Source organism: Dermacentor andersoni, chromosome 2 (assembly GCF_023375885.2).
Source record: "Dermacentor andersoni chromosome 2, qqDerAnde1_hic_scaffold, whole genome shotgun sequence".
NCBI lineage: Eukaryota > Metazoa > Arthropoda > Arachnida > Ixodida > Ixodidae > Dermacentor > Dermacentor andersoni.
In genome coordinates, this window is record NC_092815.1 from 233698737 (window position 1) to 233711523 (window position 12787).

At 45.8% G+C, this 12787-nt stretch overlaps 1 protein-coding gene across 1 annotated transcript in view; it reads right to left on the bottom strand.

Annotated features, from left to right (window-relative positions):
- The window catches only part of TppII (Tripeptidyl-peptidase II), a 252516-nt gene that overhangs the window by 86566 nt on the left and 153163 nt on the right, over nt 1–12787 (bottom strand). The window contains exons 16-17 of the mRNA XM_050186760.3: nt 10837–10943; nt 3679–3833 (exon numbers count right to left, since the gene is read on the bottom strand). Of these exons, the coding sequence (XP_050042717.1) occupies nt 3679–3833; nt 10837–10943 (262 nt within the window). The remainder of the gene's footprint in view (nt 1–3678; nt 3834–10836; nt 10944–12787) is intronic.

Consider the following 12787-nt stretch of genomic DNA (forward strand, 5'->3'; position numbering starts at 1 on the left):
CGATGGATCTGCCGTCTGTCTGAATGCGATGCGTTGTGACGGACGTCTGGCCCAATGTCGAAGAATGGGCGTCGAATGAAGTTGCATGCCTCTTCAACAAACTAAGTAACTGTTGCATCTGCGAAGCGGTCAAGTCGGGGCTGATTACGGCTGCAAGAGCAGAGGTAGAGGGAGAATGTCCAGCATAAGTGATTTCAGGGGTAGCCGCCTTAAGGGGAACGACAAAGAGAGGCTCGGAATCAACAACGCAAGCCAAAGTGGCACCTTTAGGAAGGAGATCGGGTGTTGTGTTTCTTGCAGCAAGAAGTGCAGAACCATTGTTAAATCTAACTAGGCCTGATACAATGGCTATCTCTTTTGTCAAACAACGCGCAGAAAGTAGCACTAACGCATCTCCATGGTCGATGACGTCGAACGTGATGATCAGAATTTGCCGAGAGCCTGGAGGGAGCTCGGTATCTCCTGCAGCGAGCAGTCGAAGTGGCTGGTACTGTTCATCGCCAAGCGAATAATTGGTGTCGGTCATATATACCACACGTTGCCCACAACATATAGCAGCAGAAGCAGAGGAAAGGAAATCCCATCCTAAAATGAGCTGGTAGGAGCATGGCGACAGCAAAGCAAACTGTATGTGGTGGACAATGCCGTTGATCATTACACGCACAGTACAAAACGCGGAAGCGCAGATAGAGTCCCCTTGAGCTGCAACCAGCAGTGGTCCATCGTAAGGCGTTGTAACTTTTCTGAGACGCTTACACAAATCAGCATGTATAACAGATAAAGTGGCACCAGTGTCCACCAAAGCTTCAGCTTGCACACCCTCAACGAACACAGACATAGTACAAGGGCGCGCTGGAGGAATTGTAGTAATGTCGGTAAATGCAGTTTTCCTCCGAAAACTGCATTTGCTCAATAAGTGCCCACAATATATAGTTCATTATATATGGTCCTCGCCCTTAAAAGTGCTAAAAAGTTAATCATGTTGAAGCTGGTGTAAGCAGTTACAGTTCAGTAGCACTTTCATGCTCAAAACAGATTTTCAGTGTCATGTTTTTTGTTTCCCCTGCATAGCAACACCTAGCTCCAAACTTCCATTAGAAGCATCCGTCTAAAGAATTAAATGTGCCCTCTTGTAGCTCTATCAAAACGGCGCCCGGTTCTGATCACGTGTCATTTCAAAACTGCAAGCGCAGCTGCCGTTTCTATTCAAGAGCTTGTGATCAGACTTGTACATAACGAATTACATGTAATCAATTACGTTTTCTGGTAATTTTGTATTTTAACGATTACTTTGTATTCTCAGTAACACTGACTGTAATTCAACTACCTTTTTCAGCAAATGATTACATGTACATTATTTAAAAACTTTTTGCATGCAGACAAACGGACAAAGAAGAGGAGCAACACAAGGACGAACGCTTTCTGTTGTTAGAAAGCACTCGTCCTTGTGTTGCTCCTCTTCTTCGTCCCTGTTTGTTTTGCGCACAAAAAGTTTTTAAATAATGAATATGTTCCAACTAGGCCGACTCACAGTTATGATTACATGAACCAGTTACATTTTCTGACAAAACAGGCTCTGACAGGTGAGAAGATTTGAGCACTTAAGTTTGGTGGGAACTACAGAGTCCAAAGGTGTGAAAACATGTTGCCTCCTTCCACCAATAGGCATCTTGCAGCTATGCCTTGGTCACCAGAACATGGTAGGCTCGCAGATCTGCACACTTGGAAGTCTGACCCCCTGAGCTTTTGTTTTGCTACAAATTTCTGTCCCTCTCTCCTGGAACCACTTACAGGCGGCTTTCACAGTTGTGGCATGGTATGAACTGCTGCTCAATACTTTTTTGCTTACTGCAGTTTATGACTTCTCTGATATAGAACAAATTCTTTGTCCGTTAAACATTTTCCGTAGAAGAGGCCCAACGTGGTTGCTAACACTAAGGGGTAAGTTGTGTTCGACGAGAAATCCTGTAAACAGGCACTCTACACGTATGACATTGTTGTCGCAGTTGTTCCAAGGAAAGTTCACTATGTTGTCTTGCTGCCCAGCAGTGCGAACATAGCTTTGATGCTTCGCCGTGGAAACGTGCAGTTTCAAGTCGCCTTTGCCACCGTGAGACACGCTGACGTCGCATTTACACGTTGTACAAAATGCAAAATGTTCTCCTTTTTTTGATGTCAAAAAGCACGGAAATTCTGAAGTATAAGATCGCAAAAACTTCTGCAAATGCCTTTTCTTGGGCTTTGATAGTGCCATGACATCAAGCACAATGGGATTCTAACTTTACACGGTGCACCGCATACACATGGCCTAGCCAACACTAATCATACACACAAGCAGCAGCAACAATGCACCACGGAGGAAGGCATGCATAAAATGCAAGAGCTACATTGGTTCTGGCTTTGGTCGGCTTGCTAGGCACCGTAGTCGGCTGCTTAGTCGATGATACCGATGGTGCTAGTGCAGCCGTTGGTGATACTGACGATTACGATGTGGCTGTAGATTCCAAGGTGCCGGTTTCGCAAAAACCATTATTGTGCGAGCAGAGACCACTTTTCAGGAGATATCAGACAGTGATCATACAATCAGAAAGTTCAGTAAGAATCGGGAGTCTCCCGGGTGAATCGGGAGGGTTGGCAGGTATGCTGTGTGCACGTCTGTGTGCCTTTGTATATTCCATAATATCATTTCAACATAGTACACATTGAATTAGGTTTCATTATTCAACGTGCTACTGACGATGAAACAGGTGGTGCTTCGATGGAGGAGTTTGAGTGCAGATAGCGCTGCCTGGTTATGCAGAGAGATCACTGACGGCGCGATCGTTGTCGTGACAGATGGCAGCGCTGTGCGACGGGGGCGACGAGATTGACAATGACCCATCTTTGACACCAACCCCAATGTTCATGCGAAGTGCCCTGTAGTCGATCGAGTCGCTCATTGATGCTGTGCGAACAAAATTATTGCCGCTAGTGTTTGCACAGCAGCTGGATGTGATGCACACTGTAGTCGTGAACTTGAAACTCCCCCGAAAGCAAGTGCAGATTTCTGACTATTTTAGCATGCTAACACATGCTGTGCTGTTTAGAGGTATAAATAAGCATTTTATTTTTCATAGTCTGCTTTATACAACTATATTTAGCACAAGTTGCAAATCTGGTTTTAAAGCTACAAAAGTGTGTTTGGCAACTTTTTTTTTTTTTATAAGTTGAGGTATAGCGATGATCAATTGTAACAATCAAATTTTTAGTTCGTTGATATCATTATAAGCAGACTGCAGTGTATTCTTTAGGGTTGCTTATTGCTTTAAGTACGGCAGTCTTGGTTTCAAGGGTACAGTATAGAGTTCATAAGTAATGATTACAAAGAATGCTATGCATCATATGACAATTCTCCTGTGGAAAGTTTCTTCCCTATTATTGGCAGCCTGATGTCAAGAATCTCAATCATTGCAGAAAATTACTTTAGGGAAATCAGCGTCTGTTCCTCCTGTTGTGACATACGACAATACACTGCACTCACTGCAGGCCAAACCACCCTGCACCTTTGTCACATCACATTTTGTCCCCTGTGAAACCTAGCAGCCCTAATCACACATTGCAGGCAAAATGGCCCTGCAAACCTCTCGTTCGAATCGTGTTCTCCACCAGCACTGACCTCAGTGGCTGCTCAGCACTCACCACAACAGCGAACGCATGTGACGCTTCTGCCAGGGGAGGCAGCATGCAAGTCTTCTGGAACTCGGCGGTCTCACAGGAGTGCATTGGCTGCAGCTGCATCGCATGCACGACCACGTGGGCCACATTCTGGGAGTCACGAGACTTGAGCTGTACACCTGCATCAAACATGTGATCTCAGCTGCTGCTGTCTGCATTTCCTGCTCCACAAATGGTATGCGAACGTCGAATGACATAAATGTCCAGGGACAACAACCCCTGGATGTCAACTTTCAAAAGATGTGGCGCCAACAGAAACAGCACACCAGTGAAAAAACAAACAATAACAGGACAAGGCACTACTTGCAACTATTTATTTAGGTCAAAAGCAGCTCAATATATAGCCATGGGGAGAGGGGGAAAATATGCAAATACGCTCGCACGAGAACACAGAAGATGTGTAGAAAGAGAATCACAAGATAAAACAATATCCAAAACCTACATAAGAACATGCTTTCATTTCTGTAAATATTCAGAGACATGGTGCTAACACAGGTGTCCCCTGTTTTCTTAATCTGGTGGCGTCACAATATCTTTACTTTTAAACATGATTGTTGTATCGTGAAGCCTTGCTTTACCCCCCCCCCCCCCCCCCCCCAATACTTGCTTATCTTCATTTCCGCAGGCCTTGCAATGAAGAGGGCAAGTTTGAACCTAACCATTGAAAGCCCATGCTTTCGTTGAAACCTCAATAAATAGTTGCAAGTAGCGCCTTGTCATGTTATTGTTTGTTTATTCATTGGTGTGCTGTTTCTGTTGGCGTTACAGTTGTTTAAAGCTATGAACGAACTAGCCCCACAACGTGTTCTACTGCCTGGCTGTCAAAATGGAGAACACACCATGCATTCCCTTGCTCACTTAAACACAGCAACATTAACTGAGGTAAGCGCATGCATTTCCTCAACTTATTTCTGGCAATGCTGCAACAGTGTGTACTATTATGAGCAATATGAAAGGGACACAGGAACGCGCAGAAAACACCCTCAGACCCAGCTATATGGGTGATATGCAGCGGCCGCCGTCGGAAACAAAGTGGAAAGGGGGGACGCTGTTCTAACAACTGTTCGCATTCCCGCCGTGCGTCTTCAAAGTGCGAAACTTCGCATCGCCAGCAGACAGTGATGTCACTGTTCGAGTGCGTCACTGGTAACTTTTTGCACCGAATCGTTGCAAAAGGTAGCACTTTTCCTGACTTCGATATTGATTTGTGGTAAATCTTGTAAATCGGGGAAAATTGTCTTTAAGGGTGAGTTCGAAATAAGTTTATTGGTGCTTGCCGAATATTAAAAAGGTATTGAAGCAAATGAAATAAGGCAATAGCGTCATCGCAACTTATGCTCGTCCTTTGTTTTGTTCGTCGGTGGCCTAATAACGCGTCATGCCACCGTCGACTTGAATGACGGCCTCCATTCTTTGGGGCAGCGACATGTAGAGAACCTCGATGAATGCGGTATCACGCTGAAGGCGCTTCCACTCATGTTCTATTGCTTCCCATAATTGGTCGGAGTTTGCCAATTCTAGTGATCTCTTCGAAAGGTTCACTTTCATACGGCCCCAAACGTGCTCTATAATGTTCATGTCGACACCCTTCGCCCACCACTGAAGTTGCATTACCCCTCGCTCTCCCAAAAGGCGCGCCACGTCCTTTGATGTGTGAATGGGAGACAAGTCCTGCTGAAAAAAATAACAACGATCCGGGTGCGGCCCGTTCAATACATAGGGGATCATCTGGTGCTCGAGCAGGGTGCAATACGCAGCACTGGTGAACCTCGCATCCAATTCTCCGTGTGGGCCTAGGCCTTCGTGGGAAATCACCCCCCAGATGTTCACAGACACGCGTCCGCTGGCGGCCACCTCCTGGATATTCTGCGGAGTAATGCATGTGTTTGCAGTCTGCCACACTCTCTTTCGTTGGTCCCAGCGGCTCGAGAATGTGGACTCATCAGAGAAAACTACATACTTCCACTCGCTTTCGCTCCAGCTGCGGTGTTCAGTAGCGAACCTCAAGCGAGCTGCTTTGCTGGCTGCGGTGAGCAGAGGTTTCCGTGCGGCGATGCGACGCAGTCCTGCTTCTCTAAACCTTCGTCGTACCGTGCTGTCACTCAAGTTGTCCAAGCCAAGAGCACCTCGAAAGTCCTTTGCACTTTGAAATGGCTTGTCGCTGACGGCAGCCACGATGCAAAGGTTTTGGTCGTTCATTGTTGATCGGGGTCATCTGCGGTGCGGCGCATCGTTTATGCGTCGTTCGTCTCGGTAAGCCTGGAGAATCCAGTTCGCCGTTTTCAATGGGTGGCCTGTCACGAGAGCAATATTGCGCTGCGTATAACCGCTTTTAGACATTATTATTATATCTACCCGCTGTTTAAGAGGCACTCGAGGCATCTTGAGGCTACAAAATCAGAGTTGACTTCTCTGCGTGGGCTACTGCAGTGTGCTATACATGAATTTTTCTGAACGAACTTCGTGCAACAAAGTCGCACGAGAGACAGTTTATCAATGTTCTTTTTTTTTTAAATCTTTCTTAATTGTATTCCTCTGTTGTCATTGGTTCGAGCGCCACCGCTGTTCGAGGTGCCAAGGACAACCGGGTGCGTCGATTCAAATAAAGAGGGCAAACAGGGCAAATTTGGTCTAAGAACACTATCAAGTTGTTGCGCCAAGAAAAAAAAAGAATGAAACAAAAGAAAATGAATCGGTGTATGTCACTGGCAAAGATTACCGTCTTATCGGCTGTCGGACGATCCATAACGTAAGCTGCTCCTTTGTAGAAATGCCAGCGTGGTGGGAGTGCCAACAGTTAGCGGAAGAGCGCCCGCCTTTCCCCCTTTGTTTTTCACAGCGCCATCCGCGAATCACTCCGAGTCTGTTTCGAGGCTGTTTGCCACGCGTTCCTGTGTTCCCTTTCGTATGCTCATGATAGTTAGTACATGCATACAGAGCTCACATTAAATATAAAATTAGGAGATATGTGACCCAAGAGCTTTTGTTCACAAAACATGAAAACCAAGGTAACATAAAAAATGAGCCTACGACCCTTTTTGAACATGGAAAGTAAACTTGCATACAGTCCCCAACCGATTTTACAGAGCTAGAAGGGACAAAGAAATACAGTGAAATACAGTGTAACTTCGATTATACAGTTTATGCTCGTTACAACGGACCTGCGTACAACAGACTTTCGGATATAACAGACCATATTTCAGCCTAAATTTGTTCTACCTATTTTATTAATGCAATAAAGTTAACTTTTAACGAACCGCACTATAGCGGAACATCGGCTATAGCAGACAAAATTAGCGGCAATTTTTTTCAAAATAGGGCATATAAAATGTACTTTTGCCCTGTCGACATGGGCTGACAACTGACTTGTGAGGGTCAGCCAACGAACAGGCTCAATATTGCGCGCGCGAGGAAGGAAGACGGGCAGAAACACGCAGTCTTCTTTTGCGTGCGAGGCATGGGGGGGGGGGCAGGTGAGAGAGAGGGGTTCTACTCCAGCAGCTGTTGCTTATTGCGCAGCCACCATATCTTCAAAGCGATCTGCGATGTGAACAAAGTGTGCACCCACGTTGTGAACAAAGTGTGCTGTGAACAAAGTGCGCACCCAGCGACGCCTGACAGCGGCAAAAGATGCCGAGAGCAAGTGGGGTTATACTAAGCCAGGTACAACCAAATTAGGAAGGTCCACTAAGCTTCAACAAAGATTCTCCCTCACCAGAATGGGAATTGGCCTCCCTGGTATAGTATTCAGCCACTCCCTCCCAAATGACTCACTCAATTACTCAATGGACCTCAGTCCCCAGCAGTGGCGGAGCACCTGACCAAGGCAGCGGTCAGACATGTAATGCAGCAGAGGGTGCTAAGAATCTCTGTACTCGGACAGGCCACCAATGGAAACTGAACCTGCTAACCTTTAACACCCGAACTCTGTCAAGTGACGCTAGCTTAGCAGGACTCTTTGAGGAACTATCGGACATTGTTTGGGATATCATTGGCCTTAGCAAGATGAGAAGAACTGTTGAAGCGCATACAGTGCTGACTAACGGCCATGTGCTCTGCTATAGAGGTCTCCTAGATAAGAAGCAATATGGGGTAGGATTCCTAATCCATAAGGACATAGCTGGCAACATTGACGAATTCTACAGCAATGAGAGGGTAGCAGTAGTCATAATCAAACTTAATAAGAGGCATAGATTAAAAGTAGTACAATGCTAAGGCTCCAACATCCAGTCCCAATGATGACAGAGTAGATCAGTTTTATGAAGATGCTGAATTAGCGATGAGAAAAGTGCAAACTCAGTGTACTGTAGTAATGGGCGACTTCAATGTAAAAGTGGGAAGAAAGCAGGCTAGTGAACAAGCAATTGGCAACTACGGCGTCGATTCTAGGAACGCTAGAGGAGAGATGCTGGTAGAATTCGCAGAAAGGAATAAGCTGAGGATAATGAACACTTTCTTCAAGAAGTGTAGCAACAGAGAGTGGACCTGGAAAAGCCCTAATGGTGAAACAAGGAATGAAATTGATTTCATACTTTCTGCCAATCCCAGCGTAGTGCAGGATGTAGAAGTGATAGGTAGGGTAAAGTGCAGGGATCATAGGTTAGTGAGGGCTAGGATTCACCTCAATTTGAAGAGAGAAAGAGTAAAAGTGGTAAAAAAAAAAAAAGCAGGTTAACTTAGAGGCAGTAAGGGTGAACGCAGATAAATTCAGGCTGGTACTTGCAAACAAATATCCAGCTTTAGAACAAAGAGCAGAAGATGACATAGAGGTAATGAATGAAACCGTAACTAGGTTGGCTACAGAGGCAGCAAGTGAAGTGGGAGGCAAGGAACCAAGGCAACATGAAAGTGTCCAACTCAAGAGATAAGATAGAATTCGCGGAGCTGTCGAAACTGATCAACAAGGCAAAAGTAAGCGAAATTCGAATTCGAAATTATAACGTGAGAAAGACTGAAGAAGCCGTAAGAAATGAACGCAGGCTGAAATCAGTGAGATGGAAGCTTGGCATAGGACAAACCAAGATGTATGCACTGAAAGATAAGCAGGGCAATATCATCAGCAATCTCAAAGGTACAGTAAAAGCAGCGGAATAATTCTATACTGACCTGTACAGTACCCAGAGGACTCAGGATAACTCCATTTGAAACAGTAATGAACAGGATACAGAAACTCCTCCTATAACTAGTGATGAGGTCAGAAGGGCCTTACAAGACATCAAACGAGGAAGAGCAGCAAGAGAAGATGGAATAACACTCAATTTATTTAAAGATGGAGAAGACATAATGCTTGGAAAACTGGTGGCTCTTTATACGAAGTGTCTATCGACTGCAAGGGTCCCAGAGAACTGGAAAAATGCAAACATACTAATCCACAAAAAGGGAGACGTTAAAGAATTGAAAAATTGTAGGCCCATTAGCTTACTCCCAGTATTATATAAAATATTCACCAAGCTAATCGCCAATAGAATAGAGCAACACTGGACTTTAGTCAACCAAGGGAACAGGCAGGTTTCAGCAAGGGATACTCTACAATAGATGACATCCATGTCATTAATCAGGTAATCGAGAAATCCGCAGAGTACAATCAGCCTTTCTATATGGCTTTCATAGATTACGAATAGGCATTTGACGCAGTAGAGATACCAGCAGTCATAAAGGCATTACGTAATCAAGGAGTACAGAACGCTTAAGTAAATACCTTGGAAAACATCTACAGAGGTTCTACAGCCACCTTAATTCTACACAAAAAAAGTAGGAAGATACCTATAAAGAAAGGGGTAAGACAAGGAGATAATCTTTCCGATGCCATTCACTGCGGGCTTGGAAGAAATATTAAAACTATTAAACTGGGAAGGCTTAGGAGTAAGGATCGACGACTAATACCTCACCAACCTTTGGTTTGCCGATGACATGTTCTATTCGGCGACATTGTAAGAGTAGGGTTGAAGATTAACAAGCAGAAGACAAAGATAATGATGAATAGCCGGGCAAGGGAACAAGAGTTCAGGATTGACAGTCAGCCTCTAGAGTCTGTGAAGGAGTAGGTTTACCTAGGTCAATTAAGGGAGGACGTGGCCCTTGAAACCCGAAAAATCTCAAAAAAGTCGATTCTTGAAAAACAATATTTTTGGGTTGTATGTCTCATAATCTACCTGTTCTGTAATTATCAGCGCCAAATTCAACCGCAAAGTAAAAAGAAATAATTCTACTTTTGAGGCCACCGCGGCCCACAAAACACGCGCAAATGGCCAATATGAAGTCAAAGTTCGCGCGCACGCCATTCCCGGCCCAAGCGGCCTGCCTGCGCCATCTTGGTGTCGTTTTGACCGTGAATTCTTTGTCTCTGTTTTGCCGCCTTGCAAAATGGCATCGTTGGCGCAGCGCCTGAGTTCCCTCTAGTATATTGTAGGAAACTCTATGGTTAAAAGGGCTGGTTGCTATTTTCTTAAATGCAAATAGACATGATGGCTACCGGGCAGATTAGGTTTTTTACAAATCTCAAGACTCAGCACTGCTTCCAGCAAAGGTTACATGCAGAGGAATCTCGTCCCTGACAGGGTGGTGATGCCATCTGGAGACGGAAAACAACACAATGTGCAGGTACTAATGACCTCAGAGACAAGTTATCCCACACAACCTCAAGAACATGCTTATGCTAGAGCTAAGCATGATTACATGCAAAGCACCGCAGGCACTGCTTCGTGTGGTACAATGCACAGCTGTGTGCAGAGACAGGATGGACACACGATTATTAAGGCCACGAGGAGTGGCAGCATTTGACCGCCAATAACATGGTTGAGACAAGGCACATTGAAAAGCCTTTTGTTGGCAGGTTCATGAGAAAGTGCCCTTTGACAGCAAGACATGTTCTGCATCTTTTATAAAAAGGAGCATCAAATCCCCATTAACATTACATTTTCCCAGCTCTAATAGTTGCGAAACTTCCGGTCACTCCTACTGCTGAAGGCAGGCCAATGAGACATTTGTACACACTGGATGTTCACATGCTTGACTCACACACCATGCCAATGCAACAAATTCTTCCACTGCAGGGACTAGGAAACAACAACAACAACAACAAAAAAAAAAGTGTGAGAGAAAGAAGGAAGTGGGGAAACTTACAGGCCCAGGTAGCTCCCACTGGAGCAACAAGGAACTCCCGATGAGACACACCGGGATGCAGGGTCAGCTTCTCAACACGCCACTGGTAGTTGTCCTCTTCAGTCACCCTGTGTATTGAACATCCTGTCGCTAAACAACAGCATGACTCAATGGAATTCTGACATGTTGTCACAAGCAAGTGCTCAATGAATGTTGAAACATACCACCGACAAGCTTGTCAAAAATATTGTTACGGAAGGATAAAAGAAAATTGCGAGACACTGGCTGCTGCGTGTTGTTGCTGGTCAGCCATCTTAACTACTCTAACTCATCTTGTATATATATATTGTAAATACAGTCTTTCAAAACTCCCAACATTCCTGTAACATATTGGTGGAGGTGCTGGGTACCACGGCTGGAAATGGAGCTCCGCAGTGGACGTCGCGTGACCGTCTCCACCATGAATAATAGTGAGGACGCGGGATCAACATCGCTGCCGCCTCCAACATCACTGCCACCAGCTACATCGCTGTCCCCTTTGGTTGTGGTTGTGCAACCCAAGGATCCTGGAACCTTCTGCAGGACCGATGGCACCGACGTTGAAGAGCAGGTGGCTATGTACGAATGCGTGAGTGGAATCAACAGTTGGGACCCTATGCTTATGCTAGCTAACCTGTTGTTCTACCTAAGTGGCACAGCAAAGATGTGGTATGAAAACCACCAAAAGGAGCTAACCAGCTGGGACCAATGCAAAGAGAAGTTGACAGAGTTGTTTGGCAAACCAGCCGGCCACAAAATTGCCACAAAGCAGGAACTGGCCTCCCATGCCCAATCCTCCATAGGGTCCTATGTCTCGTACATCCAGGATGTGCTGGCGCTTTGTCGTAAAGCCAATCACAACATGACAAAAGCTAAGAAGGTTGGGCACATGCTGAAGGGAATTGCTGATGACACCTTTAATCTGCTCATGTGCAAAAGCTTCTCTACAGTCATCAAAGAGTGTCATTAATTCGAGCAAGCTGAAAGCCCACGCATCCTGCAACCATTCGCCAGACTTCCCAATACTGCCATGACGTCGACGTGTGAAGGCCAACCAGCACGGCAGCATGTGTCGCCATCAGAGCACGCAGTGCGAATCATTAGAGGTGAACTGGATGCGATGGTGCCCGCAGCTTTCTGTTCTTGTAGCCCTGATGAGACCCCTTTTTCAGTTCCCCTTGTTCAAGCCATCATTTGCCAGGAACTTGAAAACATCGGTCTACATTCTGTCTGTGCTGTAGCCAACCACAGAGCCAACGAACATCCGCTATTTTCGCTCCACCTTGACGCTTCTCTCCGCATTATCGCAACCCGACTGAGTGGAGAACTGCAGACGAGCAGCCAATATGTTTCACCTGTCGCCACATTGGTCATGTCGCCCAATACTGTCACAACTCGTGGCCCTCAACACTGCACACGCCGACCAACCGGCGCCATTTTGATGAAAATGCCCGCAATGTTTCACCCATCACCGAGTCTAACAGTGCCGACAACTCTGCTAGGAACACGTGGTACAGTCACTCACCAGTGCCACGCGGACGCCAGTCTCGTTTGCCGCAGCCACATCGCCTTTCGCCCCTGTGGCTTTTGGCCGCACCCTTTTGGAAAACTAAGAAATGCAGCCCTCAGAGGTGGTGCTGCATTGCCTACTACTGCAGCAACTCCTCTGTCTGTGCCCACAAGGAGAAGCGTAACTGACATTAAAATAGACGGCGTACCTGTCCAAGCACTCGTCGACACTGAAGCCGACGAATCTGTAATGAGTGCTAGCCTACGCAGACATTTAAAGAAGGTCCTCATACCAGCATCTGCCCGAATGTTTTGTGTGGCCAACGGTAGCGTGCTGGTTGTTCTTGAAATGTGTACTGCGTGTTTAAGTATAGCCGGCCGCCCTACTTCTGTTCTCTTTGCTGTGATCAACAACTGCCCTCAT